Below are 20,076 nucleotides of genomic sequence, written 5' to 3'. Positions count from 1 at the left end.
TATCCTTGGTTTGATCCCAGGTGTGAGGATATACCTGAATGTCCTTTCATAGTGCAATTAACCCTCTATTTCATCATAATTTATCATTATTTAAAAATCATGGGCAAATCTTAAATGAAAGTGAAAAGTGCCACACCCGCCCTCACCCCCACATTCTGATTGGCTGTTTGATCTGTGACATCACTTGGACACTCCATTAGGTACACCGCCATTTTCAAGTGTACCTAATAACAGGCCACTTTATTAGGGAAATATCATGGTCAAAGGTCACAGGTGTCAAGCTCTAGTCCTTGGGGCCGCATTCCAACATGTTTTCCAAGTGACCCTCGTTAAGCGCAGGTGCGTGAAAACTTTTAGCTTCTTTCACGGTCAAAAGGAGCTAAAAGTTTTCACGCAGGTGTGTTTAACGAGGGTAACTTGGAAAACATATTGGAACGCGGCCCCTCGAGGACTGGAGGTCAACACCCCTGGTTTAAGTGAAAAGTGCCACACCCGCCCTCACCCCCACTTTCTGATTGGCTGGTTGATCTGTGACATCACTCGGACATGCATTAGGTACACTGCCATTTTTAGGTGCACCAGCTTCAATGGGCATACTGACACCTACTAAAGAAAAACCTCTTGTTCACTGAAAAGTTTTGGTCTTTTGAACAAATCGTTCTCTCACAAGCCAACACTAGTTAGGGGTTTGGGTTGGTAATATTGGGAAATCACAATTTTTCCAGGGTAAAATGTTTGAAGTCCCTCTGAGATTTGAACTTAGGTCACTGGGTTCAGAGTCCAGAAGACTAACCACTACATCATGTAGCCCTGGCTTGTATAGCATCCAGGATATATGGTTTTATTGTGCAGCTAACAAGCAAATTTTTTTTCAGGACAAAATTCTTGAGGTCACTCTGAGATTTGAACTCAGTTCACTGGCTTCAGAGCCCAGAGTACTATCCACTACACTATGGAAACCTGGCTTGTATGGCATGCAAGATATATGGTTTTATCGATCAGCTAACAAGCGAACAGTTCAATAATAAAATGTTTTCAAGTTGCAAATTTTTCCAGGATAAAATGTTTTAGGCCACATGAGATTTGAACCCAGGTTGCTGGGTTCAGAGTCCAGTGGACTAACCACTACACCATGAAACCGTGTCTTGTATGATATGCAGGATATATGGTTTTATTGAGCAGCTAACATGCGAATCATGGCACTTTTCATTTAAACCAGGGGTGTCGACCTCCAGTCCTCGAGGGGCCTCAGAAAGTGGGGGTGAGGGTGAATGTGGCACTTTTCACTTTCATTTAAGTTCTGACCATGATTTTTAAATAATGATGAAATAAAGGGTTAATTGCACTATGAGTGCACATTCAGGTATATTCTCACACCTGGGATCGAACCAAGGATAAAATGCATGAAGTCCCCTTGAGATTAGAACTCAGGTCGCTGCGTTCAGAGTCCAGAGGACTAACCACTTGACTATGTAATCCTGTCTTGTACGGCTTGCAGGATATATGGTTTTATTGAGCAGCTAACAAGCGAATAGTGCAATTTCTTTTTTTCCAGGATAAAATTCTTACAGTATGAATAAAAATAGTTCAATGCCAAAATGTTTTCATGGGGTAGCACACGAGCAACTATGTTGCAAATTTTTCCAGGATAAAATGTTCAAGTTCCCACTGAGATTGGAACTCTCATCACTGGGATCCAGAGCACTAACCACTACCAGAAACAAGCCAGTCGCATCTTGGTGTAATCAGAGACAATGACACCTGAAGTGGTTAAGGTTTGTCTTTTAATGCAGGATGCTTGGTCTCCATGTGCCAAAGCAATTTTGAAAGCTTCATTGCCTCGTGAGCTAGCTTGTCGCCACATATTATGCAGAGTGGGCTTAGCGCGTCAGAATCACCTGTGGTGATAAATCCATATTTTAAGTAGGACTCCAGAAATTTTCTTTTGAATGCAGCTTTCCTTTTCTTAGAAGTTGTAGCCTCTTGTTCCGTCTCCTCATTGGGCTTTTTTCCCTTTCCGAAGAAGCTTTCCAAACATCTCTGTTTCTTGTTCATTTTTGCTTGCTTCGCGGGCTCAACTGAGGTGACATGTCACGTGACCGAGACGGGCGTCTTGACCTGAACCGACGGATGTAATTGGGGGAGAATCGCCAATTTTTAAAAATATTTTTCTAAATAAATTCTTACTCATTTTTGCTAGCTTTGCGGGCTCGACTGGGGAAACTTGTCACGTGACCGGGACGAGCATCTTGACCTGAATTAATTGATTGTCGATAAAAAAATAAAAAATAAAAAAAAAAAATTCCTGTGCGGCTTGGCAGCCCGGTACCAAGTGACCCACGGACCAGTACCGGTCCGCGGTCCGGTGGTTGGGGACCATTGCCATAAATCACATTAAGGGCGGTATGGCATATTGAGCCTGCAGGAAGGTCGAGCTCCTTTATGTGCCTTTGAAAAGGATAAAGAAAATTATGCATCTAAAATTGAATATGAGCGCTGTTAATCAAACTAATGAGGCAGGCCAGCTAGATGAGCAGGTAAAAATCGGCCTAGTGCTTCTTTCACTGCTTGTCAAAAAATTTGTCACAGCCACACAATATTACGTAGTAGCGCATTAACTGGGGACATCATAGAATGGTCCAAGCTTTCTTGTTTTAATGATGCCTTTCCCAGCAGTTTTAAATATTAAATAGAGCTCTGTTTCTTGGAGCTTTTGGAGAAAAACGTTCCTGCAATTTTGCATAAAAATGTATTACCTTAATTATAAATTTGGTTGTAATTGTCACCGCATGCTATACAGGTATAGCAGCTGCGTGTACAGTGCTGAATATTTCATTCACTTCTGGCTTGTGAATGACTTAATCCATGAACTGCCTTTTATTAAATTTCTGAGAAAAGAATACACGAATATCATGCAAACTTTGTGTGAACTAAGTGAAATTTATGTGTATGACTTTTCCTTTGATACGTTCTCTCTTGAGGGATACTCTGACAGGTTGTGTGATGTGGGGATACTTTGGAACTTTGAGGAACATTTTTTATACTGTTCAACTTACAACGTGTTTAAAGATATACATTAACAAGGCCCAAAAAATAAAAACACCTTTGGGGTGGTACAAGGGGTGAAAGGTACGGGAGGGTCATGTTACCTCTGACATGGGCAGTGACACAGACTCCTGGAGACGATGAGCCGGGCTATTATTTACTGCTATTTCAATCATACATGACCCTGCTTGTTTGCCGGTAGGCAGATTGTATCTGTTAAGAGGAGAGAGAGTGAAAGTGTGAGCGAGGAAGAGGCTCATCAAACAACACTCTACCAACAATATCGCACAATAAATCTGGCAAAGCATGAAAATATTGTGCAGGGAAAGACTGAGCAGATGCTGTAATGCAGCCACTAATATTACCATTGAGACCACATCATAAACTCGCTATGTATACATTACGCACTAGTTTACGACAAACTTTATGCACTGCTAGATTGGGTATAGGAAGCAATGGTGTATTTGGAGCCCAAGCTGTAACCTAAAGTCAAGGATGGGCAAACCCAATCAGACCACAACTTTGGTGGTTTGTTTTAATATTTTAAAAATAATCTAGTGTTAAAATTTAGATATAAAAATGTATTACAAGCTCATCATGTACGATACAAAAAATGTTATCACCATGAAATAACATAAAACTACAGTGCTCATTATGTCATTCCGGATTAATTAAAGATAAAAAATGGGGGCACAAAGGAGATATACATTATAAAGCTAATGAGTCTGAGGACAATTTTATAATTTGACCCTCTCTTGGCATCTCAAGGGAAATATACATTTGTACCAGTCATTAATGTTGCAGTCACAATGTTAAGTAGCTGGTCTACTTGTGTCATAAGGCAGCTTGGCAAAGTCAAGTGACTGCGCGCTCCACTTCATCATTTGTACATAATATGCAATAAGGGGTGTGCATTATATATGAGCTTCTACAAGCTATGCCACACACATTTTAGAGACCCTTATGTTAGGAATAATGCGTCATTAGTCTTGTTTGCAGAATTTATTTTTACTTTCTCAATTAACATAAATATATGACATTGGTCTTTCTATACACACACACTCGCGTATATATATATATATATATATATATATATATATATATATATATATATATATATATATATATAGAAAAGAATAAATAAATTGCCAGAAGCATTATATACATGAATTACAACGCATGTTAAAATCTATATTGCACAAGATAAATATATCTCAAAAGCCTGATGTGCTAGAAAAACAGTAATGGCATTCTTGAAATCAGCACCAAAAATACATTCCCGGACTCACAAATCTTTGATTAAAATTTGCTGCATAATTAACAGAGATTCAGTAAATTAATAAACAGAAAATAAATAAATGAGACGATGCAGCTGCATGAATGTCATTGCCTGGCAACCCTTGATCACTAATGTTGATAATCTATTATGATGGTGGAACAGCCAGGACACCTCTGATGTCGTTGCTCTTCAGTTGTACGCCATGTACAAACAGACTAAATGCTTATTTTATATGACATAATAAAGGGATACAAATGCACTTACAATACAGACTGGTAGTAGGCTGGAATAGTGGTTAAATGGGAATACGTTGAGCAATGGCACAGCTATTAGGCAAAACCATCAAATTGAAGAATGGCAACACAGTAAAATATGTTCTAGTTAGTGATTATCCTTTCACATGCAAGAGCATATTTGTTTACTGAATGAGCACATTTAAACCACTTTAAGATGTATTTTTACAAGCATTGTTGCTTAAGTGGCTCACACAGCAAACTTTTATTTCCCACTTAATGCACTCCTCACAATCACCCAGGAATGTCTTCTCGGGGCATTGTATTGATCGTAACTAGGCTGTTCAGGTAGTGTTAGATGATGTTTTGCTATTCATCCTGGTTGTCTTCATTGGTTCATGCACACAGGCTAGATAGGTCAGCTCTGGAGTTTTAGTGCGGAATTCTGAGTTTTTAATTTTCAAAGTTAGAAGCATGCATCAAAGAACTGTCTCTGGAAGGAGCGTACCAACCATACTCGGTGATTATTAATATTTCATTAAATTGTAACAATCCTTCACTATTTTCGCTGTGTAGTTCGAGGTCAATGATTATAAATGTGGTTTTCAAATATCTGGTTTAATTAAAACAAAAAATAAATAAAACAAAAACATATAACAAAAAAAAAGAATGAATAAATAAAGAAATAAATGAAAATATATAACCCACTTTATTGATATATCATGATGCTGAGTAAATTTATGGTCAATACCTTTACCCGAATCAAATTACAGCCATTTAAAAACCATTTATCCTTTTTCAACACATTAACATCTGTTAAAACGATGTGAAAAAATATATTTTGCCCAAAACAAATATATCCATGCTTTGTGATTGCTTAAGTTGACTACATTAATGGAAAACACATAAGATGTATTGTTCTACCGTTGAAGTTTTCCAAAGCTGTAATGAAAGCAATAGTAATAATTTCAAGGATTTAAAAGCACTTCCACTTCCAAACCCAAAGTTAATTTTACACATGGAAAAAGCAACTTTTGGAAATCCATTAGGTACATAGGAAATGTCGTTCGATTATTTCTCTTCGTAACATCTTTTTGTAATGCCTCTGCAAATACTGCAAAGATGTTCTCCGTGAAACTCACAGAGCATGTTCACAAAGCAAACATGATAAAACGACTTCACTCGTGATGCTCCACCAAGCTCATCTTTAGTGGTCCTGCTCGAAGGCACAAATGACTATTCATGAAGAGGACTTCTTTACATCATCTAGTATGCATGTAAAGGAGGGGAAGAGTCCCCCCTCAGGTGCTCATCAACCCCATCCTCATCACCAACATCATCCATGTAACTGCGTCACGAGAAACTAAGTTGTCATCGCAACAATATTAACAATTATTAACAAATATTAATTTCAAAAAGGCAGAACTTTGTTACTGGATGTCATTGTATCACACAGCTGTTCCTAATGCTGTGAACTATGAGTGTCAAAATAAAAGCACCCACAGACAAAAGCGTGATTACTGAAACAAAAGAGAAAAAGGCACCGTGTAATTTCCTCCCTTGTGCACCATTCAGTGCCTCGTCTCGCAGGACCGACTGTAGCGCCACTTGAGGAAAACAAACAAATATGTATGAATATTTCATTTTCTCTAAGTACACACAACCACAATATGGCGGTGATTATTTTCACTCAACCATTACTTATGCATTACTTCATCTGGGTAATTCTCTAATCATAGCTTGTTGTTTTTTTGTCATCTCAGATATCCTCATTTGGCCTTTCTGCTACGTGACTAATTTAATACAACTGAGACACTTTGCATTTCAGTAGTTTCAGCACTGCATCTTGAAACAAAAAGTATTGATTAAAGTCGTCCTTTTTGAACATGTCTCCTTCACGGTGCCCGACGGATAATTAATGGTTACACTAGATCATTAAAATATTACCATTGCATAAAACATCTGAAGGATTTGGCGACAGATGGCAGTAAAACGCTGCACGCGAAGCCTATGCAACACTTCTCAGCGCCTCTTGAAGGCTTATTATTATAATCATTTTTCATAAACTTACAAGAAGCACACCATAATGTGGAATCTGTTAGTCGTGAATTCAGAATTTGCAGCTCACCTAGCGCCTCACTTTGTCTGTGGGAAGAGCAACGTGGCGTTTCATACCTGCGAGCAGTGAGTGTAAATAGGTCAAATGCATTAAATGTACAAGCAAGACAGTCGCCACCTGTTCCATCACTTCAGCAGATTTGACTCCTATTAATTAATGATCATGTATTATTTTCAGTCACTCTGTATCACAGCAGAGCTTTTAAATGACTGCTTTTGACTTGAGTTAGCTTCTGTTGCTCCCTCAGTGAATCCTAAATAGGGGTGACTGCAGAATGAGGACACATTTTCTCAGGAAAAAACTCTTCATCCTCTAATCAATCAATGAGATCAGCTATTGGCATCCATCCTTGAGTTCCACTAGCCATCAAAGTTCCATTTACAGCTTATCATAATCGTCTCCTTAACATGACTGGGTACATTTTTTTGGTGCCATCACAAAGCTCTCCCACAGAAAAGCCAAAGGAAATGACAAACAAGCAAGAACCTGTAGATTGTATACAACACAAGATCCACGATGGCGTTTGGAGGTGTTACAGAAAGTTGCCACAACCTTATAAAACATCTTTCAGATGTGTTACAAGAGAAATGAGCCATGATCACCTCTCTCCGTGACCCAATATGACTGATTTCTCACTTCACCGATGCACAGAATGCAACCTGTTTTACTGTCCAAAACAAAGACCAACACAGTTCAGATTTGAGGCAACACCAGAGCTGTCAACACTCACGCATTGAGTGTGAGACTTGCACATTTCTGTCCAATGTCACACTTACAGCCTTTAATTTCACACGCTAAGAAAACATAACACTGAAAAGAAAAGTTTTTTTAATTTTTAAAAAGGGGGCTGTCGTTGCGCTAATTGAAAATTACATTACGAGGTTTAGTTAGTTTGCCTATTAGTCATATGGTCAAATCCTGACTGACCAACTGAAGCAATTTAATCCAAAATGTTTGATCACAATGTGTAACCAACATAGAGTTGTGTTAAAAAATTCTCATAATCTGGCAGAAATTGTAACGTGTAGCATTGGTAAGCATTATTTCACAAATTCTGCCACAGTATGTAAAATAATGAGCATGACTGCACAGCAATGCGCCGCCTTAAAAAAAAAAAAAAAAAAAATCAATCTACTCCTTCAGTAATCAAGAAGGGTATTAAAAGCCATTTGGAGAATCCAAAAGATGGCTTGTGCCAATTGTTGCAGCTAGAATAGGTAATCAGTTGTCTTTTTCTAATTAAAACGCTGCATTGCAAAAAGAATGATCTGCCCATTATTCACTGGGACACTAATTACAGTACTGATTACTTTAGTTTTGACTTTCCTCTAAACCGGGTTCATTGTGGGATTTGTTTGTACGGGGGGTAGGGGGTGACACTTTGGTTTCAGGGTTGCATATGTGATACAATCCATCAAGCCATTCATTTTCTATAAGGCTTATCTCATTCAAGGTCATGAGGGGACTGGAAAGGTCAATAACAAATGATGCATATTATGCTCCTACATCAAAGATGCATTGCTTGTGTCAAGTTAGTCGCGCTGCAGCGACGGCAATTGTGTGGTGTGGGAGAACAGGAGCCGGGAAGCCAGACCTGAGATTCGAAAGCAGAACCTTAGAACTGCTTGGCAGGAATTTAAAACTCCTGCCTTCACCTGACCCATATTGATTATTATTACATCAGATGAGACAAATGTGTGCTGCCTGCTTATCGAGAAGCAAAAAGACTTACCTGCATTTTTCCAAACAAATAATGTACAACATGATGAGTAAATATGTTTATAATGTAGCTAATTTATGCCAAGTTAAAGCTACCACAAAAAGTGAGGGAAAGTGTACTATTATCTATAGCGATGCCAACAGCAAAAATGTGCTTCAATGAAAAATTACACTGGATCCCTTGTGCACACTCCATGATGTGCAATAACATAACAGTGCAGTGGTGGCCTTTAGTCTTGGCTCCTGTAACGTTCTATTAGAGCTCTTCAAAACAAAAGTGCAGGAAAAATGAAACAATGCAGTCCCAGAGAGAGGCTATTCTCAGCAATAATGTGTGTAATTCTAGTATCCCCTGATTATCTGCTCATTATGTATTTGTTGTTATAGTAAACATTTATTGTACCACAATTTCTTGTAGAATTTGTTTTTGTTAGCGCTCATAAGCAGAAGTAGTCATATTGTCATTTTAAACATACAACACTAAGAAAAAAAAAAAAAAACGTTCCTCTATGTATAACCATTTTAGCGAAAAAGCCACTACACGCTGTTGAGTCTTTGACAGAAGAAGCAGTGAGATTTTGATGAGAACAAAGAAAAAGAGGAAGTTTCAAAAATGTGTTTTTGCACCAAAATTCTGTCAATAGATTAGATGGCTCACTGCAAACCTGAGAGCAGGTGCAGCAGCTGTGTAGATTACCCACCAGAGGGCTTTTAATGTCACTTAAATAGACCCTCCACGTTGTTTAATGTGTTGATTTGCACTCATCCTTCCAACTACTTGTGGGAGCAATTATGTCATTATAAAAACTGCAGCACATAAGAGCCCAGCATGGATAAACAGCAAAGAAAAGGAAGAGGCTTTTTCTTTGCAGCGCTTGCTGGGATGTTCATCCAGCACATTCTCATTCAAATGAGAGAAAAGGTTGATTTATTCCATCATTCTTTTACGGAATGGTGCCATTTCTGACCCAGGTCGTGGCCGGTCAAACAATGTGTTCTTGTTTTTCTGACAAAGAGGCTAGACAAGCTGTGATTTTTTTATCATGTAAGAGGTGGTGAGTCCAAATAATTCAACAAGGCCGGTGATGACGTGGGTAAATAGCACTTTATTAGGAATGCATTCAATATCAGGCTTGCGAAGAGTGCACATAAATAAAAACAAAATAGGAATGGAGTGAACTGAAGTAAGATACGAATAAATCTGTGTTGCTATGCACGCAATCGGGATGCAAAGAAATTGAGGATAGTTAAAGTGAACTGGTTCTGTTTCTGAAATGCTTAGGAGTGTCTTAAAAAAATAAACTGAAGCAATTTGTTCCTCAACTTCTCTGAGATTATCAGTTGATGCAAAGTTTGTCAAACTTCAACCATGTTACAAACATGTTTTGGCATGTGTGCAGAAAGCAAAGCGAAATAATTAATGGAAGGAAAGCTTTAAAATAGAAGCAAAGTGAGCAATTAGTCATTTACCGTCAGAGGGGAATGAACCGAATTGTGCAAAAACCAGATTAACACTGTGGGGCCAATTCTCATGTTAGAAAAGCAGGTCGTAGCTGCTCAAACATAACCGCATGACGCCATGTATTAATTTGCATATGAATACAAACGTTCCACGTTTAAGGCTTATACGGGGGCAGAGTACCATGGCAAATTCTCTCTCCTCTCAGACTAAAACAGCGTGATCACTTCGATCTGGATTAGACATGCAAATGCATATGGATAGTGAAGCTTGAAAAAATTCCATTTGAACCCATGGTGTCCTACAATCATTAAATGAGAAGTAAACACTTCCCTTAGTACTGTAATTGGGGAAAGGAGTGATACTTACCTAACTGCCATTGACATCCATCTGTTATTGTTGATAGTCTCGCTGGCGGTCACATTGAGAACTTGTTTACTACCACATCTAAGTTCAGCAACAGGACTTCCATCTTGAAGGAACACGTGAAGGAAATTGCCACCAAATTTTTGCTCCTGGGCTGAAAAAGAAAGAAATGAATTTTATTTTCTTGTCAGTAAATGTCCAGTGTTTTATTTGCCTGCTATAACTTAAGGTTAGAAAGAAATGGGCACTTTTTCCAAATACGTTCAGAAACATGTCAGTTTTAAATTTCTTTTAGTTTTTTTTCTAGTATCTACGACTAGATACTAGATTTTTCACAGCATACTTCTAAATGCTTTCACTATCAGACTCCATCTTGCACATTCATCTATGACCAAGCTACATCATTCACACGTTGTATCTCACAGCCTGTACACATGCACACACACTCAATTTCCAGCCTCATTTACATCATACCCCAGTGGGAGAGTCTACAGCTAAGCAATACAGTGCCGGAGCCGACGGGCAACTGGAGAGTTCATCCCCAAACACACGCTCGTAGGATCTACAGCAAGGTGAAGGAAAGACGAAGCTCTCTAATCCTGCATAACTCCCTAAGAAGACATAAGAATGCTGCGACGAGACCTCCAATTCCATCGAGGAACACTGCACAAAAGGTCATGAGGCAAACATAAACAGTGTTGACCATTTTGATTTCATCATGACAGTGATGACTGAGCCAAAGTGCTTTGTAGAATCGAGCAGGCCGTAGAGACACAGTACAGTATGTCTTTGTAATACTCCTGCCATTCGTGATGAAGTGATGGCAGCAAGAAAGAATGGAAACAGATGACAGGAATTGGTGCAAAAGCTGAGCTTGTTGTTTCGAGGCTGCAAAGCCACTGATATGACAGCGCTCAACAATTCCTCCAGGATAAGACCGGCATCCTGAAAATCCCCCGTCTCTTTCTCACAGATAGGCCATGCTTAGCTTAATACTGGAGTTTGATAATGCTTGTTATAAGCTGACTTGGAGGTCTTTCTCATCATAAGCTGAGACTGTGAGGCTCTTAACTGTGACATATTATCTGAACGGACCGCAGAAGGGAAATCGTGTTCAGATAATCCACCGTCTTCTGTACGACTCCTCTTCTCTGATAAAATAGCACGACAAGGGAGAGTTCAAAGCAATCGGAAGTGCTTGTTAAAACCATAATTTAACTACACATTATGCTTAGTAAAATATTAAGGTAAACATCACCTTTCTCATCTACAATTTATGTTTGCTAGATGAACCCTATCAATTATAAGTAAAACACTTCACAAAGATATCTGGTTGGATAGGTTATCTTCAGATAATTATAGTCTATGTCTATGTTTTGGAGTTTGCGTTCCCTTTTTTATTTAAAATGCACCCAGTTGAGTGCTTAGGGAATATTTTTCTTTCTAATCATCACACTCTTTTCTTTGTTTTTCATTAAAAATGAAGCTAGTTAGCATACAACGACATTTTGTTAAGTCTGCAGCATATTTTCAAGAAATATATTGAAATGTAGAATATTTTCCTTTATTTAGGTCACAATTTGTTTACAGAATGATCGTGGGTCCCGAAGCCAGACCAACTTAGTAGGTATCACTGTAATACGGTCATACTGTAGTCCATGCCCAACAAGTTCTATCCTCTTTTTGAGAACCAAAATATGGTCACCCCCAGCCAAGTACATAATTTCATAATTGACACAATCATGTAGGTCAACAATCCTCCAAAGAACCAAAAAACACACTTGGAAGAGAAAGAACTCGAGTCTCCACTGGAAGCAGTTTCTCAGCTCCTGCCGTTATTCACCTGCCGACAAGTATTATTTACCATGTCAACACTGCCCCATCTTTTTAGTTTCCATTTTTCAACATTGATGACATCCCCGTGGTCCTGTTACTCTGCACCCAGCCTAACGAAGCTTTCGTCCTTTCGGCGGATTCTGTCATGCATTTTTCCCCTTCCTCACTCTTCCATCCTTGCCCTCTCTCTTCCTTACCCCACCGCCTCGGCTTTCTGTGCCAGAGCTGACAATTGAAGTCCTGGGGGAGATATACATGTTTGCTTCAGGGAGAAGGTATAAAGAAAAAAACTAGAGATGAGTAAAAAAAAAACAGGTCTGGCAGAGGGATTCTTTGCATCTCAATGCATGTCTCTTGGTTCTCTTCTGATTAACTTTGTCTGTTTGATCTCAGGAGTTTTTTTTCCCCAGTTGCTATCCTCTGATGTGAGTGATACTGTGCCATACGCCAGGAAGCATTACCAGATAAAAGGCACCGTGCCCTCCATGTATGCTTTCTGAACATCCATTTCATTCCTTGACAAGAATCGTAACCTATTTCTTGGCTTGTGTGTACAGCCAAAGATAAACAGTGTAGAAAAATATTAGGTTGTTCAAACAGAACTAAATATAATGGGCAATTACAGCATTCACTTCAATCTTCAAACCGATTGTTGTGAGCGTAAAAATGAAAGGATGACATGTCATCAGTGTAGTCAGTTTTCTGACTAATCTGAGAAAATCTGTGAAGACCGAGACGAGAGCTTGCTTAAAATCAAAGCCAGATGACTGATGGCAGCTAATAAAAGAGGCGCTGAGTCTTGACAGGGTGAAGGTGAAAAAATTAGGCTCATTCGACATGATGTAATTCACAGTGATCATAGCTGATCGTAGTGAAGTTCTCCTCCTCCTAGACCTGAGGTGATGTAATTCTCTCCAGTAATGTTAGTTTTTTTCTTTCACCTTTTGAAGCTCCAAAATCAAAATGTGAATATACGCTTACTGGCCTCAATAAGTGTACCTTGAAACCTTTGCAAGTAAGTACCCAGCAGAATAATTTCCAACAAATTCGATCCAGGAAAATTCAATCCAATTCATCAAAACACACTCTTCATATTCATGTACACTGTTAATCTTGTGCAAGCAGCAGTTTCAATCACATATTTAAAAAGAATATCATGGTGTTAGGTTACAATTTAGGGCTGATTAAATAACAGCTCCTTAGTTGTAAAGATTTAGGGAAAAACTAATGAGCTCAGCATTCCTCATTAATTACAGTTCATTATATTTGGGGTAAGAGTGTATGTCACAAAGAGGACTGAAAAAATCTCCCTGGCAAAGGTAAAAATGCATTTCTCATTCATGCAGTGTTATTGTCTTGTTTACAATGTGACCTTTTAATTTTAAAAAAGGACATTTTGAAATCAGTTTTGGAGCAGCTAATTGCTGCTTCTTCCTTTTAGCAGCACCAGAAAATAAATATTTTGATGATGTTACAGAGGATGCCCTGTGCCTGTATTGCCATGCATAATGACTCTGGAAATGTAAATGAGAGGCCACGAACTGGACGGGAATGCCACGGATAAGAGGTTAATCTAGGTTGCAGCTCTGAGATGAATGTTGTGATGTCTGTGCCCGTCTGGGGCAGAATAAATCATGGGTAATCACCACGCAATCCATCGAGGTTAGAGTTCCACTGGACTTGCAAGCGCCTCACTGTGGAGTCACACAGGGCAAAGATAGCCTTGCGGGATCAGGGTGGCTGCACTCATTCGGGCATCATATTTTCAACACTGCAAAAATAATCTTAAACATTTTCCAAGACCACATATAATTTTTGGAATACAGTTAGAAAGCTACATTACGTAATAACACATACCTCAGTCTTTTAATTATTTTCCCTACATTGTCATATTGCCATAAAAGGTCAAGTGGTAACCGAATAATTTGACACAATAATCAAATAGATATACTGTAAATCAGACTCAATTAACATGGCCCAGGCTTTCTCTTCTCTGAAAAAAAATGACCCGTAATTGAGTGACCCCCAAACAATGCTCTATTGTTATGAGGCTATACACAGTGGTGTCTTGCCAACATATCAAAATGTCCCTCTGCTACAAGAGACAGAGCGTATTCATGGGTGAGCAGGTCTAGAGAACAAAAGAGCTGGCAGGACAATGTAGAGCTTCACAGTTAATGTGCGGGTCAACTCAACCCTTGCTGCCCTCGCTCCTGCAGCAATCAACTCCTGCCTTCATTTGCGGATTGCTTTGTTCAGTTTTATTTACTTGCTTTGTTCTGTAGCCTTAGAAACACAAGTCCCACCATGTGCACTGTGGTCACAATTTTCGCTATTGTGACAGAGAAGTCACGCAATTGTGAAGTTGCCCCTTAAAAATCACATAACAGAATCATATTCAGAATCAGAATCATATTCATATTAAATTATAAGACTGATTGAACAATGAAAAACACTAATCTTTTTCCGTTTGTGAGCACATAGATCGTGACGTGTTTCCCTCCACTAGTTTTGCTTTTACTACACTCTTAAGAATTTCCAACTTTGACCCAACTTTGGGTTGTTTTGCCAAAATAAAACAACAGCCTAATTTGTTGGAAATTGGGTCAAATTGTTCTATTTGAACGCATTAAATTTCCCAAATAAACAGATGCTTGTGAGAGCAACCACAGTAACAAGTGGTGAGTGATCATCTTCAATCAGCACAGCCAGGGAGGTGTTTCTAGATGTGCTCCTTGACCTCCTCAACAAATAGACCAAAAAAAAAAAAAGGTTGGATAGAGAACACGGTTGGCAGACAATGCGCACAAACGACTCTTTTACAACCATCAATGGTCTGGAAAGATCATGTTATAAAATGGCTTTCTGGAAAGGAAGGTGTTCTTATAATGGTGGTGCACACCAGGAATCATAAGTGGTATTGCAGTCAGGGTTGAAATGTTACATCTGATCATTTTCAGAAAAAAAGTCTTTCTTTTTGACCATCAAAGTATAATTTCCTAAAAATAACAATGATTTCCTGCATGTTAAACACCAACAGCGTGAACTCAATCACAAAACATGAATATCTGTTATTATAATACCGATCCTGGTTGCTTGCCTTCTTGCATTAGATAGGGCTGACAGTTTCAGGGATTGTCATCATAGAAAAATAGTGGATATTCCACACAAGATTTGGATTTGGTAGTTGGGGATTAATGGCCTGCTCAATGCTGAATTGCAGAACCATCACCCATCATTAAATACCATGGGAGATGTGCCTCATTGACCCCATATTGCACTTAGCTGGAAATTCAGCAACAAGCGGGAAAATGTTACAAAGTGCACAATTGAGAACTCCAACAAGTCCTTCTAAATACTAAAGACACATGTATGAATAGGAAGTGTAGGAAATACAACACAACAGCATATGAAATACCCAGACATGGCTGGTTTAAATGAAACACACAGCTCCTAAAAGTATTAATCAAAATCAAGATATTGTTTGGATTAATTTTATACCAAGTTAATAACTGTAAAAATATGTAGAAAAGCCTATCCATCCATGATTTTCTACACCTTACTCGATTCACGAGTAACTGATGCCTCATCATCAGTATTCTTATCGATGCTTGTTGTATTACAACATTGCCAATTTAGCTTTTACCACTAAGAGGCTGAAGATTTATAGTTATATAAATTACGAAAAGTTTGTTGAGAAGGTTGATTTTTTTTAATGGAGTACAGATTTGAATTCCGATGAAAGCAGCACCACATTAGACATTAATATCACAATTATGAGAACTGTTAGGTAATTTGCACTCGCAAGGACATCTGCAAGGAAAAAGCAACATTAAACACAATCACCATAATTGGATTGTACAGAAATGCATATTATTCTGCTTTATCTGTGCTTGCCGCATTGCTCAAGTTCCCTTATACATAAAAATGAGACTGTACTCACTGTAGAGGATGGTGCCTTGCGTAGATCGAGTTTTCACAGTCAAATGGAGAATAACGCTGCTGTCCTTGACAGGGGGCGGTACATTATTGCTGGTGTCCGAGGACTGAAGGATGGATGTGAGAGGTTGCAGCTCCAAGTAAGATGTGCCATCAAAAGATGGGATGTACACTTTGGAATCTGGAAAAGCAAAAACAAGAAAATAAGATCATAAATCTTTTATATAAGAGGAAACATCTGAGGAAACATCTCTCTCGAGGAGTGCTTCTTAACTTTGTTGAAGGTACCGAACCCCACCAGTTTCATATGCGCATTCATTGAAGCCCTTTTTAGAGTAAAATGTAATTATGCTTTTTTTCAAATTCAAGACATAAATGTGTTTTACTGGTGCACAAAATGAGCCGCACATGATCATCACCTTGTTCAAATAACAAATCCAACACGGACCTCTGCGGTCGAGGCTCTGCTGAACCCCTGAGACCGACTCACCGAACCCCTAGGGTTCGATCGAACCCAGGTTAAGAACCACTGCTCTAGAGATGCCAAAAGTGGTTATATAATTTAGGCGAAAAAACTCTTTGGTAAGTATGAAAGGTAGGAGACCCCGTAGACGACCCAGGACGCGCTGGAGAGACTATGTCTCTCAGCTGGCCTGGGAACACGGGAGAGGGAAGTCTGGGCTGCCCCTGCGACCTGACCCCGGATAAGCGGAAAAAGATGGACGGATGGATGGATGGTACGTATGAAAGGACTCTTTTGTCGATGGGAGATACTGGATGGTCTAATAGGCCTCCTCTTCTATTTAGAGAAGGTTTCTCAACCTCCATCTTTAAAAATTTGCTCCTTCTCCTTGAGGTGCAGGTAGACATCTGAGTTTTGACCTGGAGAGTTAGCCCGTCTATGCTGACATGCACCTGCTCAGTGGCTGCTTGGCTTCCCCAATATATCCAGCACATACAGTTCAGACCGCAAACAAGATAACAAACAGCACATTTTGTTTAAATACACATCTCATTTAGGAGTGCTGTTGCCAGCAGGTGTCGTTTTAGCGACGTCCAGCATGGTTGTCAGTGTTCTGCCTTAGCAATTTGCCTATTAGCAGTCAGCAATGCTCTGTCAGGTCTACGTGGGGGTTGTTATTTCCCTCTGGATGACAAAGAGTATGACTTGAAGGGGAACTGAAGGAGGTGCCCACTCAGGTCATCAACTCCATGAGACAGTGGTGACATTGTACACCTGCCGGAGTGCTTGAAAGCTTGCTGAACAAAGAGATTGAAAAATGGCCAGCCTCAGCTCAGGGAGTTGTAACCTCAGTGTCCGACATGAAATGCTTTTTGTATTCTTTTTTTTTTCTTCACATGACAGCGTGTGGTATAAATTATGTGCAGTGGCACTTGATGTTAAAAAATAGGGCAACAACTACTTAGGTGATGATGGTATTCACCTCTGGTTTACAACATTAGTTAGCAGTATTACACTGTCAGCTGCTTATCACACAATCTGGAAAACAAATAATTTTTATGACATTTTCCCCCTTATAATACACGAGGTGGCAATCCAAAGCAACTGTTAGGCAGACTTTTTTGTTGGGGATTTTATGTGCACATAACAAGCCTCATGACATTTGTGATCTCAATGTCTGGCTGTCTAATGTGACCACTCTGCATGTCAGGACTCTAATCTCAGGCCGCTGCCTTGTAGATGAGTAAGAGTACGATATCAACTATTCAAAAAGCCGGTCACGCTAGTCAAACTTTCAAGCTATGATAAATTGGTTCTTCAAAGACTAGTTAGCTGGTCCTAGATCTTCCCAAATACATTGCGTCAACTCTGCAAGTTGTCAATTGAAAGCTGTGTGATCACAGGATTAGTTGGGGACAAAATGGCTTTGAGGGAAAGATGTAGTCATAAAAGACAAAAACCATCGAGGCGGGAAATTATTCAGTCGGTATTGATTATGACCTCCTTCTATGGCTCATTACCTTATGTCCTTATTTCTTGAATTCCTGAAGGTGTGATGTAGGATGTTGGCTGAGTGAATCATTTTAAAGAAAGCTGATGGCAGGTTTGTCCCATTTATGTCTTTCAAAAAGTTCTACCTTATCAGGAGGTCATTTCAAAAAGTACGGTACCTTCAGCCATTCTGTGTCATGCATTAATGTAACCTATTTTCAAACTGTAATAGGAAATTTTCAGTCTTTTCATTTTTGTGTCATCGTCCCAAAAACCTTTGACCTTGAAAAAGTAGTACACATTTTAGGTTTGAAAAACATTCTAGTAAGGAGCCTCAGCAGGAGGCAACAGCAAAAGAATTCTAAACTCTAAGAAGTTTATCCGGGAATTTGAGAGATAGTAGTATTTGAAGCTGATACTTATTTTGGAATAAGTGTTGCAAAAATCCAAGGCGAAAGCAATTGTTCAGAATAGTTTTGCTGCGCTTTGGTGAAATATGCTGACAAAGGTAATGGAATAAAAATCTCTGAATAAAATGAACTTTGACCTCAGCTATTATCCTGGTTTGGACATTTTGCAGAATCAGTGAAGCAGCACAACCACCAGTGTAGGACCGAACACTTTTTCTCAGAGTAGATTTTGTGTCAGATTATTTTTAACACCATGTGAAACATCTCTTTCCAAAATACGGGACAATGCAAATTAATATTATAAACATATACATTGGGTGTTGTCAACTTGGAGCAGGTTTGCATTTCAAGTGGTGCTTTTCATCTTTTAACACCATGGTCAAACTCAAAACCAAACAAAATCAAACAAACAAACAAACAAACAAACAAACAAACAAACAAACAAACAAACAAACAAACAAACAAACAAATGAGATCAATTTAAATTAACATAATGTAAGCAGCCTACGCATGTGTCCCCTGGATGTAACTATACAAAGGTTCCAGGATGCAAGTCAGCATTTCAACAAACGAGACAAACAAGTCAATGTCATTAGTTCCATGCCAAGATGACGTCTGGATAAACAACGAAGAGCAGAGAGGACTTTGTTTCTTTTTCTCTTGTGGCTATCACTTAATTTAACAGGATGTGAGGACAAGGTTGTCAGCGAGCAAAGCTGCCACGGTGACACACGTGCAAAGGCTTTGTCAGCATGTAAACAGCCCATGGACTTCTTCTCCAGGCCATTGCAAGTGGGGACTGCAAAGCGCAGCAATGGATGAGTGCTCATATGAGATTGGATTGCGTTAAACCTGAGAAACTGCACTGAATGATTTTGAGAAAGGGATAGTTCTTACAATGTCAGCAGGAATTAATCTGAAGGCCCACTGCTGGTCTTTAAAAAGAGACTTCACGGGTCTGAGATTTTGTTGGGTAAGCAAGAAATTCCTTTTTGGCCATGTGAGCAAATGGTAGAAACAACTTTGTACAGAAATATTGGCACAAAAGCTGATTATTTGTTGTTCATATTGTCAAGTTCACATTGTATAAATTGTTTCTTGTATTGCAGAATAAATCTCTTGTCGTGGGTTTGTTTTGTTTTTCTAATCTGTTGAACCATATATAGTTAAGCGTGTCGTATAAAGAATTATTTGTGAAATGGACAGCTGAGAGTTTGGGCTGAAGGATGAGCAAGTGCCGCAAGGTCGCATTCTCATTCAGAAATGGTTCAAGCTGATTATATGGCTCTTTCATTTCATTAATCATGTCTGAATAATTCACATCACTCAAAATTCCTAATGCAGCCGACGACTCTTTTCTGCCTCGATGTGAAACCTATTACCCAAAGAGGCTCAGCATATATTAACCAACATTACTAGCTGTCTGTATCTTGAAGATACTAATATTGAGGTCATAATAGTCGCAAGTTTACAAGTTTCTTTTTACGAAGTGTGCAAAATGGCAAACATTCTCAACTCAAGAAACAAAATTTGCATTACGACACCTTTCTCACAAAACGTTCCAGTAAAATGAAGCGGGCAGAGGCAGGAAGGTGAATCTTTGCCAGGTTGTTGCAGCTCATGACACGTCCCCCCATTGAGGCAAACACCATCACCACAAACTTCATGCTGGGAGCGTTTTGGCGCTTGAGCGGGAGCTGTGGTTGTGTTGACACTG

The 20,076-nt window shown here is 39.1% G+C and overlaps 1 protein-coding gene across 1 annotated transcript in view; it reads right to left on the bottom strand.

Moving 5' to 3' along the window:
- eys (eyes shut homolog) overlaps nt 1–20,076 on the bottom strand; it is a 106,667-nt gene that overhangs the window by 19,746 nt on the left and 66,845 nt on the right. The window contains exons 39-42 of the mRNA XM_049736222.2: nt 19,904–20,073; nt 16,000–16,176; nt 10,224–10,374; nt 3,150–3,258 (exon numbers count right to left, since the gene is read on the bottom strand). Of these exons, the coding sequence (XP_049592179.1) occupies nt 3,150–3,258; nt 10,224–10,374; nt 16,000–16,176; nt 19,904–20,073 (607 nt within the window). The remainder of the gene's footprint in view (nt 1–3,149; nt 3,259–10,223; nt 10,375–15,999; nt 16,177–19,903; nt 20,074–20,076) is intronic.

This window comes from Syngnathus scovelli, chromosome 12 (genome assembly GCF_024217435.2).
Source record: "Syngnathus scovelli strain Florida chromosome 12, RoL_Ssco_1.2, whole genome shotgun sequence".
Classification (NCBI taxonomy): Eukaryota; Metazoa; Chordata; class Actinopteri; order Syngnathiformes; family Syngnathidae; genus Syngnathus; species Syngnathus scovelli.
Note: the sequence above shows the minus strand (reverse complement) of the source record. Positions and strands in the feature narration are given on the sequence as shown.